This window comes from Pterocles gutturalis, unplaced genomic scaffold, assembly GCF_000699245.1.
Source record: "Pterocles gutturalis isolate BGI_N339 unplaced genomic scaffold, ASM69924v1 scaffold46945, whole genome shotgun sequence".
NCBI classification, from domain to species: domain Eukaryota; kingdom Metazoa; phylum Chordata; class Aves; order Pterocliformes; family Pteroclidae; genus Pterocles; species Pterocles gutturalis.
Genome location: NW_010145010.1, coordinates 12319 through 29665, shown reverse-complemented (window position 1 = coordinate 29665; position 17347 = coordinate 12319). Strand labels below are relative to the sequence as shown.

Here is a 17347-nt window from a genome sequence, read left to right as displayed (position 1 = left end):
CGGCTTGCCCACCGCGCCGTGCGCTGGCCTCCCGCAGCAGCTGCGTGTACCCCTGCGTCCTGGCCCACTGAGCGCTGCATTGGTATATGGAACATGGGCTGCTCCCGTATTGGCTTCGGAAACACTAGAGAAACGTGAAGCCGTAAAAAACGTTATGTGCACACGGTGTATCCAGTCAAGTAATACCCTTGACCATGTTCCTTGATTTCTCCCATCGTGTGTTTTCTTTTTCCATATTCATTATCAGCTACTTAGCTTGTTCCTAAAATAGTTGTATGCTTTCCAGTGATGGAATTCAGAACTTTATGGAGAAATCCTCAGATTTGTGTGTGAGGTCTTGTCTGAAGTTTTGCTTTGAAAACACTTGCAAACAGCACTGTGTGAATGGAAAGTTTATGGTCTTTTCAGTGTTACCACTGCTGTTATTTAAGCAAAGCCATGCACTTACTTGTGTTTCAGCTTTTCACATCTATTGCTTTCACAAGCTCAGAACTGTAGAAAACTGTGTCACGGTTATTAGAAACAGGACATGAGGGACAGACACTTGTAAAGCTGAACTTTGTTGTGGGGAATCTTTGATCTAAGAAGTATTATGGAAAACTGTATGATGGGGATGAATTGCAGGAGTGGACTACAGAAAGAACTGTGTTATCTACTTTATGTGTGATTACTGTTAGTGGAATTTAGTTGCATGCAGAAGAAAGATAATTGCCCAATAACCCTCTGGGAAATTTAGTCTGAATTATAAGACCTCTTTAAAGCAGAAGCTATTGTTCTGTGCAGCCCTGTAGGCTTATCCTGCCTGTCTTATGATTCACAAGCTGAAAAGTCCCACTTTGCAACCAAGTGAGTAGACTTTTTTTCCCGTCTTTTTGTTGTGCAAAGTTGAGATGTATTCCATCCTCTGCAATATATGAATTCTAGTGAGCATGATCTATAACCTCTACAAACATGGAAGAAGGTGTCTAAAAGAGGTCTTATATACTGGAATAAAAGCAGGTCTGGATGTTACTGTGCTTAGACCTTATTTTAAACTAACAAGTTACCAGATTTGAAAGGAGGATATATTATTCTAGACAAGACTGTAGGCAGCAGTTTATTTTTATATTGATGACAGAATTCTATACTGGAAGGGTTAAAGTTCTCCTTCAAGTAGTTCAGATCAAATACCTCAATTTTGTAAGAATTCTTTTTGGGGAAAAAAAAACCAACCCCAAACCAACATATAAAACTCATTTGCATGACACAAGCTCACTTCAGTAGGAACTCTTCCAGAAGGTAGAAAGAAAGGAGGATACAAGCCCTTTCTGAATTCCTGTAACAGAAAGTTGTGGTGATAGACACAAAGCAAGCTAAACTAAGAAATAAGTGGAAGGTGACAAACACTTTGACTGTTTAGTTCCTTTTGTACTCTTTACTCATCAATAATGCACTTGTAAGCACTAATGCACACGGAGATATTTTCTTGTTGTGCCCTTACAGTTTTTAAAGGCTCTGAGATTTCTTCCTCCTGCAGTTTAAGTTTCCTGTTGCTGACATTCTTTTACTGGGGTGGGGTTTTTTTCAGTCGGTGTTGATGTTTATTACTGCTTAAATCTCTGCACCTCTCTTATGAACATGCTCAGGTGGCATGTGGATTGTAAAAGGTTCTGCTGTGAGCACCCATCCTGAAACAATGACCATGACCAGCGTACAGGAGTTGTTTATCTTGCAAAGACAATCTCCTTGAGGGGAGGGTGGTAGATTGAGGAGGACACTACCATGTAGCCTTTTATATTGTGCACATCTGTTGTTCATGGAAACTTAACAAATGATTGGTTTTGTGTAGGGGCTGTTTGTTTTCCTTCCCTAGGCTGGCGGATAGCTTCGCCTGTAGTACTGTGATAATAGTGCCATTGCTTGGACTCCTGTGGTACACTGAACTGGCAGTAAAAGTTTAGCTGGTTTTTTCCTTTTCTTTCTAACACTATGAATTTCTTCTCATACACTGGAGAAGGCAATAGAGCAACGGTATTATTCCTGTTATTAACTTGGATTCTGTTTATGTTAAAACAATTAACAGTTTTTACGGGATCTTGTTTCTTGTTTTTCAGGAGCAGGTAAATAATTCTGAAGCAGACCAGGTTTCTCCTTTGAACTAAAGATACAGACCTTCTGTTCTCCTGTCTGTATTGGCTACTTCTGTCCTAAAATGATGTCTGCATATGAAGCTTGCTCAGAGGCAGATGGTATCGCTAGTCTGTACCAGACTGTCAGAGATTAATATGAGCCACTAAGTTGACTTCTATGCCCTTGTTAGAAGCAGAGAGAACGCTGTTACATGTTGGTAGTAGCTCGAGGTGTACTCAGGATTAATGTAGCAGAAGTCCATCTCCCAAGCCAAAAACGGTGGGTGTGCAAGTCTGTAGCAGGGATAATTTAAAATATAACTGACTAAGCCTGTGGGGCTTTTTATTAATCTTGGTGATGTTTGTATTTTGGCTTTGCTTCTTCTCCTAAGGGAAATTAAATATTAATATGTTCAAGGACTTTCCATCTTGCCAAAGAAGTAAAAATGTTATATGGAAATAGAGACCCATAACTCCCTGGCATGGGAAAAGGGTACAAAGCTGGCAGGTACAGAAATGGGTGCCGTATGTGGAGGCTCTTGGACTTTTGATGGGAAGGAGTGGGGAAGATAGGTGACTGATGCATTTGACTTAAGCTATAGAAGATACAAAGTATGAAGTTCTTTTCTTTTAAGTGAGAATTTCTTGGATGTCTCCTGTTTGCTGCAGATTAAGCAGAGAATCCAATCAAACTGAAATCCAGAGTGTTGCCTAATGCTTTTACTTGAAGGAGAGAAGGACCATTGTCAGATTTTTATGAGTAATAGATAGCTGGTGTGTTAATTACTGTAGCACTTGAGGTGACTTAGAGCACCTCTGCTGTTGCTAACATGGCAACAACTGTAGTGTAAAATTTCTTCCCAAGTATTCATTCATATATGTTTTGTATGTTGACTGTTGTTGATTTCCTTTTTTTTTTTTTTTCTTTTTCCTCCTTTATTTAGAGCTGCATGTGGCTGTGTTGCTGAGTTTAATCAAACTTGGGTTTGGATTATTCTAGAATTGATGAACAAGGTGTGGATCTGAGTTGCTGGTTTGACAAGTTAGTGGACTGCAGAGACATCTGGCTTACAGACAGAAGTAGAACGAGACTTGTCAGAGAAAATGACCATCATGGTACTAGTCTCTTGTTTGACCAGAACAAAGCTCTTCAGCAGTAGGATTCAGGAGGTCAGAAAGGAGTAACCTCCTCTAAAAAGAGGAATGGAGCTGCTAATCCCCATGTGACTGGAGATACGCTCCTGTTTTGCCTAAAACCATTGGACTCCTACTGACATCTGCTGCCAAAAACAGCAATTCCACTTTGCTGTCTCACCAGCATTGCTTGTGTGGTTAGTTTCAGTCTTAACAATAACTTGTGAAGCAGCTTCTTCTACATGTATCTCCTCTTTTTCCACCTAAAAGAGTTTAACAGGAAGATCTTCAATTATGCACCAAGGTTTGCATAATGAAATACTGCAGATGTGGACTGGCAAGAGTTACAGCTGCAGTGTTGGGAAAATATTTTTCATCAGCCCATCCAGAACATATGAAGACTTTAATAAACTCTACCATTCTGCTTGCCCTGTATTTTAATTAAGGTTAGACCTACAGACTGTCGTTTGACAAAGATCCATTTGTGTTAGAAATAAGATCTGTCAGGAATTCAGTATTCTTGGGTTAGAATATAGTTTAGAAACATCAAGACCTGTCTTCTTTAGCCTCTTCACATTTTCTGTTGTTGATAAAGTTGAAATGGGAGAGAGACAAAATTTTAAATAAATTCTGGCATTTTAAGCAGCATGTTGTTTAGTTAAATCTCTGCATTGTTGAGATGAGAAATGCTGCTGTTCATGGGTTCTTTCTGATCACATCTGTCAGTACTGTCAAAGTTAAGTCTATTAATTTGCTAGGAACACTCTCAGGAAAAAATCGGTTAGGATATAGTATAAAGATGTTAGTTGAACAGCTGAGTCTTCTGCCCTACAAAGCAGAAAAGGGAATGCCCTTTTTTTTACTCAGGTACACCCTCTTCCCCTTTTTTCCCTGAAAGAGAACAGGTAAATGGCAGTCCTTTTCTTTTTCCTTTCTTTCTCTTAGACACAAGCATACACAAACACCTCTGTTTAATAATGTCAGTGAAATGTGCGTAGGTAGTACTACAGCTTATTTCCGGAACTAGAATAAATAACCTCTTTTTGTTTATATATAGATAGAGATCCAAGAGATTCTGTTGTTCTTGGTTGCTTCTCAAATGTTGATTAGCCATGATTGGTTAGCTTCAAAGACCTGTAGTTTGACAAAAATCAAAGCACAGTCAAATGGACTGTTCGTAACTGGAGTTTGCAGTGAGTCTTTGAAATTACGGCGGTTGTCAGAATGCATCAAGGGCAGGTGCTGCTCCTCTCTGTGAGGGAAGGCAGCCAGGAGCTGAGTGATAAGCAGGCAGGCAGAAGGAACCTGCTGAGGCCTTGGAGGAGCGCTGTTTGGGGGGAGGCCTCTACTGAGGCTGTTTCTAGGTTTCTTTTTCACAACAGATTACTGGGTAGCTCGCCTTGAGCATTGGAAGCTAAGCTCCTAGAAGTGGGGGAGTGTGCTCTGGCAGCAGTTATGGCTTATCCTTTTGAATGTTGTACCCTTTGATATTTGCCAGGTTACAACTAGTCTTAGAAGTTACTAGAAAAATGCCAACAGTGAAAGTACATGGAGCATTCCTTGCAGTATGTCAGTTCTGATTCTCTTCCCTTCCCTGTGCTGATGGAGGACACCATCTGCTTGTTTTTGCTTTGGAATGAAAAGCTTTGTGTCAGTCATTGCTTTGATGTTTGTTTGGTGTATTTTCTTGTCCCATTTGGCTGGTGCGCATTCCAGGTTGTGCATTATCCATGAAGTTGGCTTTAAAAGAAGCTTTGTTAGTTTGGGGTAAAGTTCACTAGGTGCTTTAATTGTAATTGTTCCTCCTATCAGTTTAGTTTAAATACATCTAAAAAATTAAGCTATGCTGATGCAGATCAGGGAACCTGAATTGATTGTTCTTCCTAATCTTTCAATAAAGGTTGGTCAGATTCGAGGACCAAAGAATAGAGCTCTTGGGGGGGTTTGTATTTCTTTGGTTTTATGGTGATGCCCTTAAGCCTTGATATTTTTATATGATAAAATTAGTTTTAATATATGACTTAGCTGAATTTCTGCACCCAGAAAACTATCTCTGGATTGGAATCAGTTCAGATCACATGCTGGTTTATTTTTTTTACTATGAATGGTGTTACTGGGGAGAGGCGCAAAAAATGATGACAGAGGGAAAATTTAGGCAATGAGTTGGGTTTTGATCTACTTTATGGTGCACAGAATCTGTTATTACTTTTTTCATTTGAAACTTCAAGCATGTCTCTCATTGTGGACTCACAAGACTAAGATACCCATGGCCACCATGTGCTTATGTGAATATGGTACAGAGTATTATTTTTGGATGGAAGATGGAAATTTCTGTGTAAAGCCACCTGGTTAAAAACAGGGAATTAGGCCCTGAAGTAAAATTTAAAAAAAAAAATCAGATCTTTCATTTGAATATGAAGAAGTGAGCTGGTCTGATGTTAGTTTCTTGCAGCTAACAAGAGGGAGGGAGAGAACTTCAGTAATGTGATATATTCTGCTCTCCCTTCGTCTCAAGCATTACCTGTGCGGGTTAACTAATATAACTACTTACTTCCGTAACAATGTGTCTCTTGTTGAGGAGAGCTGGTTTGGTATTATGACTTCCTATGGCTGTAAGTGCCTACTTGTGTTCTTGATATTGGGAACTGCTTCTGTGTTAAGCTTATTTGAAGGGAATTAGAATTTGTGCGGGGTTTGCCAGAGAGTGGCAGACCGCAATAGCTGCACCCTTGTCTCCTTTCTGATGCAAGCCACAGTGCAAATGTTTCCCAACACCTGATGCTGACGTTTTTGGAGACCTCTACAGGTCAAGTGCACTAGATTTCATAAGAGATTAAAGTTATGAACAGTTATCAAAGGGAGATGAGGCAGCTGCTCAATTTGGTGTCAGAAAAAAATATTCCTTGGCTCATTTTACGCAAAGGGCACCTTGAGACTACAGACTTGGGATAGCGATTGGAATTGGTTTTGCTTGTTGCTGTTGTATGAGCTGAAGCCTTTTAAATAGGTACAGACAGAGAAACTTTATCTTAAACCAGACCTTTCAGAATGCCAAAAGGCTGGGTGGAAATAACTGAGACATGAACCTCCCCTTTTAGGAAGTGAAATTTTAGAGCTAGCAGAAACCTATTGAGCCATCAAATGTCTGTCTCTAATAGGAGATTTCTTCCAGCAGAGTTCTATTCTGTTTAAAGAGAGTTGGACATGGTGTAAAAACTTCCAAGCAAGAAGGCCATCATTAAACTAGGCTGATGAAGTCTCAGGCTCTTGTAGTGGGAACCTTGCTAGCCTAATTTCATATTCATGTAAAACAAAAGTACGCCCTTCGTTTATATAGGGTTTTTCACACACTGCCTGGATAATTCTGGAGGGTTCAAACAGGCTTTAGAATGCACTGGTCATAATGAATTGAGCCATTTGTTTGCTGTTTTGCAACATTTTGACAGTATCTCTGAGAATGGCTTATGGTGTGGACTTTGTAATCCTATGAGTTTATACTGAAAAGAAGGATGGTAACAGCTTGTAGCCCTTTGTTTTGTTCACAGGAAGGAAAATGTTAAGTTTATCAACATTGTTGGTAATACTCATTGCTTCCTGAAAAACCTTTCTGTGTTTGTGGTGATTCACTAAATGCGCTGAAATCTGAGAACAGTTTGCAGGAGTGACGCTTTCATGTGAGCAGTTTTATGCAACACATAGTATGAGGTAAGATGTAATAGCAGTGGGATTTCCAAATTCCTTTGAAAGGAATTCAGCAGGGTTTAGAAATGTGGAAGATGAGATATTTAATTTTTCCATTAATTTAGGATTAGTATTTTTTTATGAGTAGTTCACAAATACCCAGTGTAAACAGGCAATGTCAGGAGATCACTTCTGTGTTCCACCTGCCTTTTGTTTGAACTCCTGTTTGCTGCCCAGGAGAGTTGTAACAACGGTTACAGTAGCATATAATTGGGCAATGTCAGCAGACAGCCTGGATTTTGAAAGCTGCATCTCCTTCTATCAGGTTGCTGCTTCTGGCTCTGGTGCAGCATCTGAGTAGGGGAGGATCAGGAGGCTTTCCTTGCTGCTGCCCAGATTTTTTCTGGTTAAATGCCCCCAGACTTATGAGCCACCTGATTTTACAGAAGAAAATTTTCTCTAAATCTCTGTGGGGAAGTTACTTGCTATAGCAACTGCTCCTGCTGTGGGTGCTGAATAAATGGACTGTATTTTAAGATGATGGGAGGTGAACATCACCATTGTCATATAGCTTGCTAAAGGGCATCTTATTTCCCAGTTATAAGCATCATGGGGTTGAGCTGAAGTGCTGCATTGATATTTTATTTGAAAAGGCATGCAGGAAACTTTATTTTCTTAAATGTGTTCTTAATTGGTATTTCTACCTAAGCACAAGTTTGGCTTCTAATTATGAAAAATGCTGATTTCCTTTGCATACAGGTAAAGTTCTGGTTCTGGCTGTGCAGGCTGAGGAAACGACTGCCCTCCATCCCCTGGTGTGCTGGCTGAATGCCTACGTGACATTTCCCTTACCTGTTCTGGTCAAAAAAAGTTGACCTAGGGAAGATCTACTGTACAAACTATTTGAAGTTAATGTATTCATTTTTTGGCTGAAATGTGCCCCTAAGCAACCCCGTTGATGAAACCATGTTAGAGGGGGGCATTGAACCACTGAGGATTGCACTCTTCAGCTGTAGAAGAGATACATGCGCTGCCTTTGTACACACAGAAGGACTGTTGTGCATATATGCATCTTATTTATATAATTATACTGAGTGTTCAGATTGACACTTCCATCTGCCTGATATCTCTTTTAAGCTCCTGTAACAGAAATAGATGAATCGAATCTGCTTTTTTTGTTTTGTTTTCTTCACTTGAAAATGTGATTGAGCCAGAGTGCTGATGAAGCTGATGTTTACAGACTTAGTTGTTATAAATTTTTGTGCACCTGATAATTGACTAATGAATCAAACAGGATATATTTTTCATTTGAATGTAATTTCTATTAGAGGTTGAAAGTGAAACAAAAGGCTTTTTTTGATCATATTTAATTTGATATTATTTAGTTACTAGCAAAATGTCTGTGGTGTTTAGTTTGTAAATACTGTAGGGTACTGTTTCATTTAAAAAGAACTTCAATCCTGGCTAGACCTGATGTGCTGCACTGACAAATGGTGTGGATGCTGTGCTTTCTAATGAACATAAGGAAGCTGGCTTTTCTGTTTGCCAACATCTTTTTCCATTTTTCAGAACTTGGACCTACTGTCTTTTAAAAGGCCCACATATACTCTTGGTGTTAATTTTCTGTGCCGATTTTAAAAGCTGTTTGTTTATAGCTATTGGTACATTAAAATAGAGTGCCCAGACTACCAAAGAAAGTAAGCGCATATTTTTTTGGTGTGGTGGATTATATAAATCTTTCACTAACAGCCAAATAACAGTAAGATCCACCAGATTGCACTGCACTATAGCATATCTATCCATTTAGCAATTTCTATGTTGGACGAAAGAATGTAGTTGAGAAAGATTTGGTTTTTAAATTTATTTAAATCAAATTATGTGTAAGCAGGCAGATAAAATGGAAAACAATTCAGGTCTTTAAGCATTAGGCTAACATCTGAGACACTCGAAATAGAAGCTAAGAAAATACATCGATAATTACTCTAATAATTTGACATAAATTCTTTTTCTTTGCTGTTCAGTAAGCATGAAGACATATGTACACGTTGGTTTAATTTATTTAATATCTGGTCAATCCTAATATATGTGCACACATGCACATACACACTTCTAATCACTTCAGAATGTCTGGTTTATCTAGGTACTGTGAATATTTGTGTGTGTGTGTGCCATCTCTTCACTAAGCTTTTCTTTAGCCCTAAGGTCATTTAATTATAGCTTGCAAAGCTCTAGACACATTTAAAAAAATAGGAGGAAAAGATACTATTAATGTTTGAGGAGTGGATTAGTGTGTACTTCTGAGATTAACTGTATCTTAATCAGATAGCCATTAGATAGTTGGCTGAAAACATTCCTCTCACCCTGGGAAACTTCAGCTATCTTCTGCAAGCACACAAAACCAGAGGGCCTAAACAAAAGAGGGAATCACAAAGCTGAAAAGAGAAGCTGCTGCAAGGGTTATGAACTCTACCTGAACAACAATAAGCCTTTGAAGATGGTAACAAAAAATGCAGGCATCTATTGTCTAACAGACATGAGACTTTTATTAAAAATAACTAGAGCGAGGCATCTTAATGCAGGAGATATGGGAGTCCCATTTGTCCAAAGGGTGGACAAGATCCCAGAATTCTGGACCCTAAACGTATACATCTGTCCATCCATCTCTACCATACCCAGATTGTAAGCTGTATGAACCCGATGTGTTTGGAAGAAACAAATGGCTTATTGCCTTGTAAATGGGGACTGGGAAGAGGGCAGGATAAAAAAGAAAGACATTCTTGAACACAAGTGATACTTCTCCAAACACGCTTGCTAGAATCTGCCATGTTTGGCCTGCTTTGAGCATAACCTGAAGAATCTTAACAGATTCCTTAAAGTGCTATGAAAGATGGCATGGTTGCTTCTTTGTTTTACACTGATCTCAAGATGGAGCTTCGTGATATAATTTCCTTTAATTCTTTTTCATCCTTTAAGGGATAAAAATACTGTGGTGTGCTTGTATGTCCTGTAAGAGAGAACAAAACATAAGTGGCAGTCCTTTCTTCCACTGTATTGTGTAACATGCTGTCCTGCAATGTGTAAGTCACTGAACACCACTCCCAACTGCAGATTTACTTCCCACAGATGTTAGAGGTATTAGATCAAAGGTATTATTAACTTGTACAGTGTCTCCAAAAGCTCGATACCTATTGAATGATGCACTTCCAAAACTTGTCTCCCAGGCATGCTCATGTACTTTCCTCAAATGCTAAAATACCAAAATGTGTAGCAGTGTGCGTATGTGTCAGAAATAGCCTTACAGGAAGACCCAAATTTAAAAAATAGGTTTTTCATATTAATTGAACATCTCTCAGAACTCTTTTCTGATTCTCCACAGCAGCAGAAATGAAACAGAGGGTAAAAAATGTAGTGGTCACACGGAGATCAGAGAGCACATTCAAATATGAACAAAATGGGCTCAAAAGAGCTGTCATCCTGCTGGCTAATTAGGTATTGCCTAAGGGAGGAAAAAAATGCTCTTCTATGCCTGTGTTGTGTTTTGAAAACCAGGGAGTGGTATGTCACAGTCCTGCTTACTGTTTTAAGTCTCTGCAGATAATGTGTTTTCTCACGGAGTTGCTGCGACTACATTTATTTAATCTTTTGTCAAGTAGCTGTGCTCAGCTGACATGTCCTGTCCTAGCAAATACCCGGACATATGTCCATCTCTGTCCCTGCTGTAAAAAGTATGCTTGCCTATTTTGCAGCCACCTAATTCTTACAAGTGACTCAACCATTTTCCTTCATTCTTTTCACTAGTCAAAACTCCTTTTGAAATTATGATAATGTTTTTCTTGATGTTACTTCTACATTATTTCCACCAAGCAAATTCACAGAGCTTGTTTCCTAGACATTAGACTAATGGCTTCACGGAAATTAGTCAGGAAGCCCAGAGCTCCAAGTGGGCTGTTTCTTCATGTTGACTTGCTTGCCTTAATTTTTCAAATTGCCCTGTTAGGCATAGGATAGCTAAAGGCAAAATGTCAAGCTCTAGCCTGTATGCTTTGAACTGCAAACAGAGTAGTGATTCTGAGGAACAAATGCGACAGGCATGACTGGTATTCAGGGTGGTCTTGACTTATTAAGCAACTATTGGTGTAGCTGTAAATACTTCAGAGCCTTTAACAGACCCCATCAGTGCCTGCAGCGACAGGCCTATCTGAAACTGAGAGGCTCTGGCCTGTGAAATACTGTTGGAAATGTTGGTCTCTTAACTGCTGTTAAGAAAGCACGTGGTATTGGACAGCAGAGCTTCAAAGGATAACTCTATGATGTGTATGAAAAAGAATTAAAGTTTAAATGCAGCCAGTTAATAAATAAGCTGCCAGTTGCGTAGAGGAGGGGAAGCAGCACTCCAAAGTGTTCCCTTTTTCCTAATCTGTGAAGTGACTCCGTATCAGGCTAAGTAGACAGAAATAAATTTTAGGAAAGGCTGAGTCTTAGACCCAGAATGTTGTGGGCCTTCAAGAGCCATTTCAGTTGTAACTGGCAATGACAGGATCTCAAAGATGGTTGGGATCCAAGCTTCAGAAATAAAATGCCTTCTAGAACATCTTGGGTTGAGAAAATGGACAGGTTCTTTTTACAGAGCACTAGTGCATTCTCCATGGAGTTGTCTGGAAGTACTGTAAGACAATTTCTCTTATTGGTAACTTGTAACTTTTCTGCCTGGATTCTTGTGGGGTTTGAAAATGGGAAATAACTGTTAGGACTCGGGTATAGTTAGTCAAATGTGTAGTCCTAGGTATCTGTGAGCAGCTGAGCTCATTTAAGGCTGTATGCAGTCTGTCTAAAGAGGAAGGAGGATGGCAATACAAACTGTACTTTTTTAATGTTAAAATTGCCAAGAAATAATTAAAAAACCCCAAATTTTTCTAGATTACTTTCTATGACTCATATCTCATCCCTAAATTAAAGTGACAATGCTATCTTAAGCTTTCTAATCTGTGAAGTTGTGATGCAGTTGTTTGCAAGGGCATGCAAATAGTCAAATGAATCCATTCCCTTCCCGCTGTTCCTTTCATACTTGCCCAACTGATTTTTCTGAGGGGACCATATATTGAACATTTCTCTGGGCACTTATTTAAGTAACTCACTTTCTCCTTTTCTTGCTGTGTTTCCAGGATGCCAAGTATATGACTTTGGAGATTTGAATTTCACTCAAGTTCCCAATGATGAACTGTACAACAACCTGATTTTATATCCACGGTCAGTGGGTTTAGCCAGCCAGATGTTGGCTGATGCTGTAAGCAGAGCAGTAGCTGCTGGACACAGCTGTGTGACTGTAGGAGGTGACCACAGGTGAGCTGAACTAGAAGCAAGTAGAGGTGTATGCTGCAGGTTGACACTTAGAGCACAAGAATTTAGTTAAAAAATAAGGGGGTGGTGGGAACAACCTGTGGTTATTTCCTGGCAATACCATAGTGTAGCAGCATTTTGATTTTATTGCTGGGGCTTTTAGGGTGGAACACAGAAGGTCAGATTTTTGTAGTTGTCTTCTAAGACAGTACTGCTTAGTTCCAGACTGTTCTGTGATCTGTGGACATACAAATGAAGTTTTCCTGTTTGGGACAGTTTGTGTGATCAGGTCCCTTTAGGAACTGCTGTGGCTTCCTTATTGCTGAATGTTTTGTGATATGTCTCTTTTGCCCCTCAACTCTGAGGATGTCAGCTCTTAGGATGGGTTTGTAATGCCTGTGCACAGACCATTTTGTAATGGATATTACAACATGTGAATATCACTCTCTTTTTTTGCTAACCTTTGGTCTGATAATTGGTTGAAGAAGGTAGGGCATGTAAGAATGAATTGTGGGGGATGGTGTCATGACTGGAATAAAAAATGTGTGCATAGCAGAATTGATGAGCGAGCACACTAGGTTTTCTTAGAGAACATCTGGAGCTAGAACAGGTGAAGATTAGAGTGTGGGAAGCATGACAGTGGAGAGAGAAAAGAGCGCTTTTCCATCTGTCAGTGCTAATATTGTCCTGTAGAGTTACTTTGGAGTCTCTTGGAATCATGATAGGGGCATTCCTTGCAGTTTGTGTGGGATGCACCCTGTATTGCCACGCATGTCTGATGTGTTGAAACATGGCAGTGTTGCTGACTGAAGTTGCAGAGACTTTTGTTGTCCTTGTAGTTGTTCTGAAGGATAAATGGTGACTAAAGACTTTGCTACTGTACTTCTAGCTTGGCACTTGGTTCTGTCAGTGGCCATGCACGGCAGTGCCCGCACCTTGGTGTGATCTGGGTGGATGCGCACGCCGATATCAACACTCCGCTTACAACTCCGACTGGAAACCTCCATGGACAGCCTGTGTCATTTCTCTTGAGAGAGCTTCAAGATAAAGTAAGTACCTTGCTTGTACAGTTAGCCTACATTGAAATCCTCAGCATTTTACTTTTTCTGTTGTGAGGTGCTTTCTTATCTGTTGCAAATGCAGACCTTTTTTATCTGAGTACAAGCAAAAATACCTATTATTTTTGTGTGCTGATACATGCACATATATATACACAAATGAACACAGACACGTGTCAATATACATACACACACACTTAGAAACAAGAATGAGAAAAAGCTTTTCTTTGTGTTAGCACTCTCATGGGTTATAGCTAAGCAGGAGTTCACACAAGAACTATATGTAGCAGCTGATCAGGGTGCCATTCCCACGTGAGGAGTAAAGCTGGTGCTGAGGCCGTGCAATGGCAGCAATTCTACCAACTGAGCAAAAGAGGGAACCTCCCCCTAGCTGAGCCTTTGAGAGCTCTGCTGATCTCATCTCCATGACAGCCGGTTCCCGCATACCTTGCACGCTTCTTCTGCTTCGTTTGGCTTTTCCATGTTTTAAAAACCTGGGGCCTGATAGGGGCTGTTCCTGCACGATCTCTCCTAACCGGCTGCTTTGGTGTTGGCTCCACTGGCAAATTTTACAAATAGAACAGCTGTACCTGCTTACAGAGTGCTTTAAAGACATCATCTTGGTCTTAGAAAGAGATCAAATTATCAAAAAGAGCTGTTTACCGGGGCACATGGAGTATGCGTGGCCAGTTTTTGCTACCGTCAAGATGCTAAACAATAGATTGCCCTAAGGCCTACGTATACTTTTTGGCTTAGCTGTAGACTGTACCTCCCTGTACGGGTACCTGTAGCATCTACCGGAGACACTACGGTGGCAGCCTGTGCATTGTTAACAGCTGGGGCCTTTGTAGTAGGAACCTGCATATGACAATCTGCTTTTTTTTCCTCTCTGATAAATTTTGTGTTGATGGAAGTATGCCTCTTCCAAGTAAGATCAAGCATGTTTAACGACTTTATGGCTATTGAAGATACCATTGGGTTAGTACCTGTTCGGCATACCTGGTAAAGCTCTTCTGCTTTTCTCCTGCAAATTCTTTTGAACAAATTCCATCCAAAAGTCAATAGTCTTTTGGTGCTTTTACATACTTTCCTCTTTCTAATATTTCTTGTATGGTCTCCACAATTCCCAAAGTATTGCAGAATTAATGGGGCTTCTTGAAATACCCCCCAGGACATGAGAAAGTGAATATAAAAGGTTACTGTAGTTCTAGTTTCTTCCCCTTAAGTTAAGGGGGGGGGAAATATATTTTTCTTTTTGTCACTGCACTCACTTCTGCAGGAGAGATAGGAAGAGCATGAGAAACTTGTGAATTTTGGAGCTCACCTAGGGCGAACAGTTTATGTCTTGGTGAGAACAGAACAAAGACAAGTTCTTTGTTAGCTGAAAAAGGAGAAAGGCAGCATAAGATATGCTGCTTTCCTCTTTTTCAGTAGGACAAAAATGTTTAATCAGCTTCCTGTGTATACATTGTTGATTTCTAGTCTGTCGAGCCCTGGTTTTTGAGCAGCAAAGCAATATATTTTTTCTTAGAGCTACTAAAAGAATACTGTGAGCTTTCCAGGGTCAATGGGGGAGCAGACCTCTTACCAGCAGCAGTAGTGAAGAAGAGTAAGATTAGGCTACACTTAGAGGTGAGTTAGTCAGATCCGGTGCTGTGAAGGGGTTTTTGAACAGCCCCTCCCCACCATGACACATCTGTGTGTATGCTTCTCTGAGTGGACTCCCATAATTCCACCAAACAGTCTCTCTGAATCAGAACATTTGGCCATCAACCTAATAGTCTCAGGAAGCACTTGGCTCCCTGTCTAGATTGTTTTGTAGAACCACAGAGAAACAATAGCTCCTTTGAGGATATAAAAAGGGAGCCAAATAGCCTGCATTATTGCATTTTATCTTCCTGAGTCACAGCCCAGCTCTACTAACTGGTACTGCTCTTGCAGCATCTCCAGGCTCCTTGTTCTTCATTCCCTATCAAGAGAACATGAGAGCAGTAGTAGTGTAACATATGTCTGTCTTGGAGGTACCATCTGTTTAGACTGTTCTTGACCCCATGCCAGTAACTCAGTGTAGCACAGCTTCTGTAACCTTCTGCGGGATTGCATGAGAACCGAGTCAGCAGCACTGGCTCTTTGGTTGGTTAGTTTTGGAGACACAGCAAGTCCTAGCCCTCGCTCACTGTATAACCCTACAGCCAGCTGTCCTGGCACAACATAACCGGGGGAACTCATGTGTCAGCAACTGCTGAAATTACCACAACTGCCAAGAACTTCCCAGGGCTGTTTCAAGTTCCTCAGTTTAGGTGTTACTTATTTCCCTGTTTCCAGAACACCTTATGTATCCAGGGCTAACGAGCTTGGTCAATGCTCTACTGAATTAAATGTCCCCATGTCGCAGACAACATGAAGTTTAGAAGTGATACATCACAGGCTGTCAGCTGGTACTTGTTTGTCCAGTTAGCTTCACAGGAGCAACTGGCCTGGTACTCCTCAAGGCAAGGTGACACTTTTAAGGTTTTAAAAAAACTTTTAAAATTAATTTTGCTGTTTAAGGGAAAATTTTTTTTTACAATAATCCTTTGACTGGTATTCCTCAACGAAGCATTAGTGTCAGGGCTCCTGGAACCATTCAAACTAACTCATAACCTGCTGTTAATAATGTACCCTGAAAACGCCTGCACCTTTTTCTGATGCCTGTTTGGCTTTACTGTAATCAGCAGCTCTTTTTCTATTGCAACAAAGTAAAAACAGAGCCTACCAAAGGAAGTTAAGGCATTCCATTTTCTTTACTTAGGAGGAAGAGGTATAACTAAAAATGGCAGTATTAAATCCACTAAATCATTGATACTAGAGAGTATCTGACAATATTATCAGTACTATGCTCAGCTTATGGTATGGTGATGGGTTTTGCAGATACAGCTTCACTTCTGAGACCTAAATTATTTTTCCTAGTGGTCTCCAATTCATGACTGCAGAAAAGTTTCATGTCATTGCCCCAGAGTAACAAATACTTTTTATTATATATGCTTATTTAATCCCAATGTAATTAAATATAGCTATGGGTGTGTTAGCCCTTATAAACAAATCCAAATGTTGTAATTAGAATGTAATTAGTAATTGAGAAGTATAAGAGGGAAACAAAGCCTTCTTGCTGCTTGACAGCTGTGTTGGCTGTAGCCATTTTCAGAGCTGGGAGAGGAAGAAGAGAAATTTGAGTTAATTTAAAGCACTCCTAAAATTAGTAGATATTACTAGCTGAAGGATTTTTATAATTGCATACCATGACTACTTAATTACCAAAGCTGAAAAATGATGACCTCATAATCTTTCATTTGCTGTCCTGGACCTGCTCTCTTCCGTTCTACATTAAAAACCAGTATCATATAGTCCAAAGTGGAGGCCCAACTTCTTGTCACACTTTTTATATTTTTTTTAACTTCCCACATTGAATTTGTCTGTCATTGATGTTATTTTAGCAACAAAGTTTGCATGAATTTTGGTGATTCTCCTAAAAAGATATAGCTGCCTTGGTTTTTAGTCTTCCACTTAAGTTTGATGTACTGGGTAAGTTACATTGCATTACCATTAAATGCACCGTATAACTGATCTGCATCTGGGTATCTACTTTCTTATCATTCCCCCTTACATTCACTGATGCTAATTACCTATTGCCTGTGGATTCGGACTTTTTATTCCTCCTCTTCAAACTGAAAAATGTAGAAGAATTAAAAACTTCATCCATTTGCATTCAACTTGGGTAAAACGGTATGACAAAGGTAAAGACTGATTAAATCAGGAAGCCAAACTCTGAGGTGACGAAGTTTCTCTGTTTAGCCCGAGAAAGGCTGCTATAAAGAAATACAAATTTTGAGGGAAGCATTAAATATAGTTTTCCTAAATATGTCATTAATCTAACCTAATACCAAACCTTTGCTTGCAGGTACCACAACTTCCTGGCTTTTCCTGGCTAAAGCCCTGCCTTTCAGCATCTAATATTGTGTACATTGGTTTGAGGGATGTGGATCCTGCTGA

The 17347-nt window shown here is 39.9% G+C and overlaps 1 protein-coding gene across 1 annotated transcript in view; it reads left to right on the top strand.

Annotated features, from left to right (window-relative positions):
- The first annotated feature begins 3212 nt into the window (after positions 1–3212).
- ARG2 (arginase 2) overlaps positions 3213–17347 on the top strand; it is a 17347-nt gene continuing 3212 nt past the window's right edge. The window contains exons 1-5 of the mRNA XM_010085257.1: positions 3213–3278; positions 4300–4435; positions 12086–12263; positions 13150–13309; positions 17256–17346. Coding sequence (XP_010083559.1) covers positions 3213–3278; positions 4300–4435; positions 12086–12263; positions 13150–13309; positions 17256–17346 — 631 coding nt within the window. The remainder of the gene's footprint in view (positions 3279–4299; positions 4436–12085; positions 12264–13149; positions 13310–17255; position 17347) is intronic.